This window comes from Leucopleurus acutus, assembly GCF_964270905.1.
Source record: "Leucopleurus acutus genome assembly, chromosome: 3".
NCBI classification, from domain to species: domain Eukaryota; kingdom Metazoa; phylum Chordata; class Mammalia; order Artiodactyla; family Delphinidae; genus Leucopleurus; species Leucopleurus acutus.
The window spans coordinates 6,941,828-6,949,927 of record NC_139145.1 but is presented as its reverse complement, the minus strand read 5'-3'; the positions used below and the strand labels follow the sequence as shown (position 1 = coordinate 6,949,927).

Sequence of the window (8,100 nt, the reverse complement as noted above, 5' to 3'; positions counted from 1 at the left end):
TCATTATGCACTGTGACGTTTCGTCGGAAGGAAAAAATCAGGTTGCGGACAGAGATAACTTCAGGGAGGGATGCAATTTCATCTAGTGAGGGTGCTTGGAGAAGGCCTCTCTGATGGGAGACTTGAAGGGTGAGGAGAAAGCAGTCATGGGAAAAGTGTTTTGGGCAGAAGGAACAGCTTATGCAAAGACCCAGAGGCAAGAAAGAGCTTGGAGTTTCTGGGAACCATGAAAGACGGCCTGTGTCCTGGAGTGGAGTGAGTGGGAAGCTGGGGGACTTGGGGTCAGGGAGGTTGACGGCGCCACATTGCAGGGCCTTGAGTGCTGCAGTGTCAGAGCAGTGGGAACCTGGGAGGGTTTTGAGCAGGGGTTGCTGTGGTCTGACTTTCTTCTCTGATTGTCGTGTGGATTCCAGCAGCTTTACTCCCTCCCCAAGGCCTCTTGTCTGGCTCATTGATAATTAGGCCAGTGAAGGTTTATTGAATAATTACTATGTGCTGGGTACTCACAAGAACTCTCTGAGGGAAGTAATGTTAGAGGTGAGGAAACCGAAGCACAGGAGGTGAGTAAATGGGCTAATGTCACACAGCCAGGAAGAGGTGGAGGCAGAGTTAGAATTCAGGTAGCTGCTGCCATGCCATCCTGTGGCCCCAAACCCCACCTCCTCTTCAGGTCTCTTGCCATCAACTCAGTTTCTGCCCGTCAGTCAACTGGGCCTTTCCACTTCAGAGCTGGTCAATTCCTCTCCTGCTCAAACACCTTCCATGGCTCCCTACTGCCCTTGATAATGACCAAGCCCTCTAGCCTGGTATTCAAAACCCCATCTTTCTTTTTCTCCCTCTCACCTTCAGCCCGTCCTTGACATCCCAAGTTCAAGACATCCTGGATGCCTTGCAGTCCCTCCAGCACTCCCTCAACCCCCACGGGCTGCTGCCTTGGAGCGGCAGTCCCCTGCTCCCACTCTAAGCCACATTGATGAAACTCATTCACCCTCCCCTGCCCCTTGTCTCCTTTCTCCAGTTGCCTGGGGTTCCCGGTCAAAGCTTACATCAGGACCAACTGCAGAGTGGGTGCTACATTCATTCATTCATTCACTCATTCATTCAACAATCATTCCTTGAACACCTACTATATACCAGCCCCTGCTATAGGAACTGGGAGTACCGCAGTGAACAAGACAGACATGGCCTCTGGTCTTAAAGAGCTGATATTGTGGGGCAGGAGAAATACCCAATTAACTAACAATCAAACCAATAAATATCACATACAATATATTTTTAAGTGTTACTGAGAGTGGTGGGAGGAGGTCTATTTTTAGGTATGTTATAAAGCAAGTATCTTTTTTTAAAAAATATTTATTTATTTATTTGGTTGTGCCAGGTCTTAGTTGCTGCATGTGGGCTCCTTAGTTGGGGCATGTGAACTCTTAGTTGCAGCATGCATGTGGGATCTAGTTCCCTGGCCAGGGATCAAACTCCGGCCCCCTGCATTGGGAGCTCGGGATCTTAGTCACTGCGCCACCAGGGAAGTCCCTAAAGCAAGTATCTTTAAAAAAAAATTTTTTTTAAATTTTATTTGTGGCTGCATCAGGTCTTTGTTGTGGCATGCGCGCTCTTTGCTGAGGCACGCGGGTTTCCCTCTAGTTGTGGCGTGTGGGTTTTTCTCTCTCTAGTTGTGGCTCGTGGGCTCTGTACTTTGTGGCTCACGGGCTCTCTAGTTGAGGCGCGTGGGCTTAGTTGCCCCGTGGCATGTGGGATCTTAGTTCGCCGACCAGGGATTGGACCCACATCCCCTGCATTGGAAGGCGGATTCTTTACCACTGGACCACCAGGGAAGTCCCCAAAGCAAGTATCTTTGAGGAAGTGACATTAAAACAGAGTCCAAATAAGGGGAGTGTTCAATCCATAAAGACATCTGGAGGAAGGTGTACCTGGTGGAGGGGACAGTGTGTGCAAAGGCCCTGAGGTGGGAATCAACTCAGGTGTTGGAAGGACACAAAGAAGGCCAGTGTGATTGGAATGGAGTAGGAGTGAGACGGAGGATGCAGGTCCAAGCAATGTCAGGGCAGGTTCTGCAGGGCCCCTGCTGAATGCTGAGGCAGGAACACATGTCTGGAGTTTGAGTATGATATTCCTTGCTCTTTATTTGCGGTGAAGCCCAGGGATCTGGGCATGCTTGGAGACAACCCCCTGAGAGCAGCAGAGGCCTCAGGGTCTCAGGACTCGCAGCCATGGGTGCGCATATATTCTGAAAACCCCTCCAGCTGGTCCAGCAATTCCTTCTTGCCCACTGCCCCATCCACTGGCCAGTGCATGAGGAACGTCTCCTTGCCCAGGACATGGGTGTATCTGTGGGCAAGAGGTGGCCAGGATGGTGAGGAGAGCCGGGTGCCTTGAAGGTGTGGAGACCTTTCTGACTTGCCCCTCTGCCCTGCCTGACAGACTCTCAGAGCCACGGCTTATAGCGTCCACTCCACCAGGCCATCTCAGGTCCCCCCACCTCTAGCCCATACTGCTGGGGATTAGAAAATGCTCCCCTTCCTCTGACTCGTTCCTGCCCTCTGTTGGAAATTTACAACTACATTTACAACATCTCCTTATGAATGGTGTTCCCTGGAGTTGTGCAGTGCACAGCCTGCACCTCCATTCAGGGCAGCCCTGAAACCCAAGACTCGTGTTGACAGGTGCAGTAGAAATTTTGACCCCAAGGACTGGACTGGGGTAGGGAAGGGGGCCCAGGCCTGAGTCCCCAGGGCAGCAGGAGCCCCCCACGCACTCAGATTTGACTCTCCACAGGTCTGATGTCTGGCCCATGATGAGGTATGTCTCGTGTTCTTGCAGCCCCAGGGAGTCATGGCAGGTGGCGTGAGTGACGAATTTCTTCATGGTGAGGGGCTTGGCAGAGTCCGTGCCTGGAGGAGAGGAGAACCAGTGTGTGAGCTTGCATAGGCCTGGCCCTCCTCCGCGTTGGGACCCCTGGGGTAGGCCCCCACGCCCCCTCCTCTGCCACCTTGGACATACCACTCTTGATGATGGCTTGGAGCTGCATGTTGTAGTAGATGTAGGGGCTGGAGGCGGAGGTCTCCACAGACTCCAGCCTGGCCTTGTACACTGGGGGAGGGGTCCGGGAGGGTGTCGTGTTGGTGTCCAGCCTGCAGGTGGGCCGCCCCCTGCCCCTCCCCACACTCACCAAAGTCCACGCCAACCTCACAGGCTGCTGCCTGGAGCTGCTCCTGCTGCAGGTGGTCGCTGTCCTTTGGGGATGGGCACTGTTCTGGAAGGTTGGGGGAGGGGGGCGGCTGTTCTAGCTGCACTGGCGCAGGGGCCTTCCTCCCATCTGACCGCCATCCGGCCCCAGGCGGCAGCCGCTGGGTCTCTGGGTCTGGCCTTTCGGATCTGTAGGGTGCTCTCTCCTCCTCTGTCTCTCCGTTTGGTCTTTTTCTTTTCTGTTTCTCTCATCTGAGTGTCCCTCCGTGTCTGTGTCTCTGATTCGCCTGATCTTGGGCTGTGCCTGAGTGTATGTGTCATTCTCTGTCTCTGGGTCTCCTTTTCTCTGTCTCTCTTTGTCTCTGTCTTGCTATCTCTCTGTCTCTCTCTCTCTCTGCTTAAACTCAGCCCAGAAGGCGCCCAGGAAGTGATGAAAAGCTCTTGAACCCCTAGCCTGGCAGTCCCAGCCCTCCGTAGCCCCATGACCTCACCCTCGGCACATCTGCACACGTCTCTGTGGCAGATCTTCCTCAAGGAAGCGTGCTCTGTGGGCAGGTTGTAGAAGGCGCTGCACCTCCGGGCTGTGAGAAGAGGCGAGTGACCGGGGTTGGCTTGGGCCAGTGCTCCTGGGGGCTGGGTGCACGTCTGGCTCCGCCCCCAGCAGGCCCCGCCCCACCTGACCTGCCCAGCCACCCCCTTAACAGGTCCCTCCTCTTTAAAGAGCCTGCCCACTTCTTGCCCACCCTTGCCCAGCGGGCCACGCCAAGTCCCTTCTCAGCTCTGCCACACCCGCTTCCAGGCACCCCCCCCCCCCACCCCGGGGCCACTTTAACCACCAAGGAAGGCCACGCCCCTCATCACCACGCCCCTTTGGTCCCTTCCGGCGCCCTCTTGGCCACCCCTCCCACGGAGCCAAGGACCCCCCTCTGCCACGCCCCATTCCCCCCTTTTGGCCCCGCCCCTCACCCCTCCCTTTTTTTCTGGCCCAGTCCTTCTCAGGCCCTGTACCCTCTCGGGATAGCCCTCCACCCCAAGGCCCCTGCTCACAAGGCTCGTAGTAGTCGTAGACCATGACCTGGGCAGCCTGCAGGAACTCCGCCTGCAGCATCCTGTGGACGCGGAAGCCCAGCACCGTGTCTGCCTCGTGGGAGAGCTGGAGAAGGGAAGTCCTGTCTGAGCTGATCAGGGCCACGGAGCATGGAGTACTGACCACAGGGCCTTGGCCATAACCACTGACCGCGTGGCCCTGAATACTGAGGAGCTGACTTCAGAGGGCATGGCTCTCGGACACCACTGACCAGGGTGCTGATTGTGGTTTCTCCGCCCATCCGGCTGCCCACGGACCTGTGGCAGAGGACACCTGGCCTTCCTCACCTTCTCCAGGTAGAGGACAACAGTGCTGTCGCTGGAGGTCGTCTTGGTCTCATACTGGAAGGCGTACCTCTCCACGTCGCTCGTGAGCTGGGGCAGAGGGTGAAGAATGCGCGTTGGCAGAGATCCTCCAAGGCACCCAGCTCTGGGAGCTCCAGTTAGTGTGAAGCAACTCTCAGAGCTCCCGGCCCTTGTCCAATCAGCCCCACTGTTGGGGAAACTGAGGCACAATCAGGGCAAGAATTTAGCTAAGGTCATACAGGGAGTCCCCCAGAAGTGACCATGGCCGCTGACCTTGGGGCAGGGACTCTCTGAGGCATTAACCTGGGGGTCTTGACCCAGGTAGATGCTGTTCTGCGCCCACTCGGGGAATGTGGGATGTTGCCAGGGCAATCCCCGCCCTGCTCATTACCTGTTTGAGGTCATCCTGGTTGGGGTAGAAGCCGGTGAGCAGGGAGACCTCCATGATGGTCATTGTGGCCTCTCGATGACCCTGGTACCTGGGGATTTCACAGCACCAGTCTCTTCCCACTGTCCCCTTGCCCCTCTCCCACGCTCCCACTGTCATCACCTCTCGCCTGGGCAAGGGCAGTAGCCTTCTCCTGTGTCTGCCTGTCACTCCTCTGCCCCCAAGAGGATACAGCTTTAGCAAACAGAAATCTGGTGTGTTGCCTCCTCGCTTAACTTCCTTGTTTTACCGAAACACCTGGCCTCATCCTTTCACTTCACCTCCTTCCCCTCTGGCCTCTGATTGATTGCTCTGAAGTGTCAGTCTCTTGCCTGCCACTGGACCTTGGCACATGCTCTTCTCTCAGCCTGGAATTCTTCCTCCCTCTTTGCCCTGAAAAATCCTGTCACCTTTGCAATTTCAGCTGATGCATCACCCCCTCTGGGAAGCCTTCCCCAGCCCGCACACCAGATCATTCTCTAATTTGCCCTCCTGTGGCTCCGTGGACCTCTCCTTTGCCACATTTAATCACGGTTGTCATTTTGCCTTGATTCTGGGTGATTATTCGGTTATTGTTTGTCTCCCCTGATAGTCTGTGAGCTCCACCAGGCAGGGAGGAGCTGCCTTTGCTCACAGCTGTGCCCCCAGCTCCTAGAACAGAGCCTGGCACCAATTAGGTGCTCAATACATTAAAAAAAAAATCTGGGACAGACCTGGGTGAGGGTATTTGGGAGACAGAGCCAGACTGGGGTGGAGGCTGGAATGTCTGGAGAAGATGAAGAGAGGGGAGAGTCATGGGGTTCAGAGCTAGCCCTGGGCATCTGGGTCATGGTGCATGTTCACCGTGCAGGAGCTCGCCTTTCTGGGACAGGGAAAGCTGGGGGGCAGGGTTGGGGTAGCAGGATGGTAGATAAGCATGGAAGGGTGGGGTAGGGGGCAGAAAGAGGGACAGGCAGGGGAGGGCAGGAGGAGAGGTAGGGATGAGGGGGCAGGCATGGAGAGGTAAGTGTGGCTGGTTCCCTCCCTCCACTCAGTACATAGGGAGAGCTGCTAAGGAGTCTGGATTCCAGGAAGTGGGTCCTTCCTCCTGCCCAGTCCACGATCCTGGTGACCTGACCTTGTTTCCATCCGGAGCTGAAAGGTCGCTTCCCCCTTTTTATTATCTGCAGAGAGAAGGCAGGAATTTAGAGGCTGGGTAACACAGCCTCTGGAGCCAGCTTCCTGGGTTCAAATCCTGGCTCTGCTATGACTTTGAGCAAGTTGTTTAACCTCTCTGTGCTTTGGTTTCCTAAACTGTAAATGGGGATCATAATATTCCCAGCCCAGCTGGTTAATTTTAAGTGAGTTAATACAAGTAAAGCATCTACCATAATGCCTGATTAGTGCTTGATAGCAGTCAGTTATTATTACTATAGTATTACTACCATTATCATATTACTACTACTACAATTAAGAAATGGGGTCCAAACCAAAGTCTTGGTCACTTTTAGTCCCTAAAAGTCTTGGGACTGGTGAGACTTGTTTCCCCCTACCCTGACAGTGAGCTCCCAGTGGCAAAGTCCTGTCTCTTCCTTCTTGGTACCCCAGACTGGAAACTCTGGAATCCATTTCTGATCATCTCCACAGCCCCTTCCCTGGTCCGGCCCCATCATTTCCTGCAGGACCAGTGCAGTCACCTCTTCCTTGGTCTCCCAGCTCCCACCTGTGCCCTCTACAGTCTGTTTCCCCCACAGCGGCCAGAGGGAGCCTGTGCGAACCTGTGCTAGGTCATGTCCCTCTTCTACTCAGAACCCTCTCTGGCTCCTATTTCACTCCAAGCAAACGCTAGAGTCCTCACCGTGGCTTGTAAGTCCCTGCCCCATCTGCCCCATCACCTCTCCAACTCTTTCAACGAAAAATCTACCCCTTGCTCCTCTGTAGCCACACTGGCCTCCCTGCTGTTGCTCAAACCAGGTGAGTTCATTCTTGCCTCAGGCCCTTTGCACCTGCTGTTCCGTCTGCCTGGAATGCTCTTCCCTCAGATCCTTCCTGGCTCACTCTCTCACTTCTTTCATGTTTCATCTCAAATGCCACCTCCTCAGAGAGCTTCCCCTGGACTTCCTCCAAGTCTGTAGCACCTTTTCCTACTTTATTTTATATGGTACTTATCATCACCTGCTATTATGCTTCATATTTATATTTTACAATGCAGATTCACTTATAAATAAATAACAATAAAAGTATAATATACTGTTATGTTGTATGGTTTGCATCCTTCTACTAGAATGTGGGCTCCAGGAGAAGACGGGATAGTTTTCTTGTTCATGCCTACGTTCCCAGGGCCAAGAAACAGGGTGCAGCACCTAGTAAATGCTCAAAGAATATTTGTTGGGGAAGGGTAAGCTGGGACGAAGTGAGAGAGCGGCATGGACATATATACACTACCAAATGTAAAATAGGTAGCTAGTGGGAAGCAGCCGCATAGCACAGGGAGATCAGCTCGGTGCTTTGTGTCCACCTAGAGGGGTGAGATAAGGAGGGTGGGAGGGAGACGCAAGAAGGAGGAGATATGGGGATATATGTATAGCTGATTCACTTTGTTATAAAGCAGAAACTAACACACGATTATAAAGCAATTATACTCCAATAAAGATGTTAGAAAAATATTTGTTGAATGGCTGAATAAAACAATAGAGACGCTTACTGAATGATAGCTAAAATAAAGTAATAAAAAAGAAGAGCTGGGTATCCCTGAGTCCAGGCTCACCTTTCGGGGCTGTGTGAAGAGTCACATTCAGGTGGTACAGGTTGCAGGTGTCCTCCCAGGACTCTGGAGACCTGTGGTACATGGTCAGGATCTGTCGGAGGGGGAGGTGTCAGAGCCCATCCACACTAACTCCTTTCCTCCTTGCTTCAGTTCCTGCCTGCCCAGCTCTCTGCCCCATGGGGAATTCACAGCGAGGTCTTTCCCGTTCAATCCATGTGTTCAGTGGCCAGAACACCCTATATAGTCTAGGCATGCCAGCTCTGTAATAGAACTTCCCGCAGTGTTGGCAATAGTCTCTAATTGTGCTGTCCGTGTGGCAACCACTAGACAC

The 8,100-nt window shown here is 53.7% G+C and overlaps 1 protein-coding gene across 1 annotated transcript in view; it reads right to left on the bottom strand.

The window, feature by feature from the left end:
• Window positions 1–1,290: 1,290 nt before the first annotated feature.
• The window catches only part of LOC309960333 (complement C3-like), a 28,888-nt gene continuing 22,078 nt past the window's right edge, over window positions 1,291–8,100 (bottom strand). The window contains exons 32-41 of the mRNA XM_082837026.1: window positions 7,770–7,860; window positions 6,141–6,186; window positions 4,988–5,075; window positions 4,579–4,665; window positions 4,252–4,357; window positions 3,696–3,785; window positions 3,188–3,271; window positions 3,019–3,108; window positions 2,774–2,909; window positions 1,291–2,346 (exon numbers count right to left, since the gene is read on the bottom strand). Of these exons, the coding sequence (XP_082693152.1) occupies window positions 2,214–2,346; window positions 2,774–2,909; window positions 3,019–3,108; window positions 3,188–3,271; window positions 3,696–3,785; window positions 4,252–4,357; window positions 4,579–4,665; window positions 4,988–5,075; window positions 6,141–6,186; window positions 7,770–7,860 (951 nt within the window). The 3' untranslated portion in view covers window positions 1,291–2,213. The remainder of the gene's footprint in view (window positions 2,347–2,773; window positions 2,910–3,018; window positions 3,109–3,187; window positions 3,272–3,695; window positions 3,786–4,251; window positions 4,358–4,578; window positions 4,666–4,987; window positions 5,076–6,140; window positions 6,187–7,769; window positions 7,861–8,100) is intronic.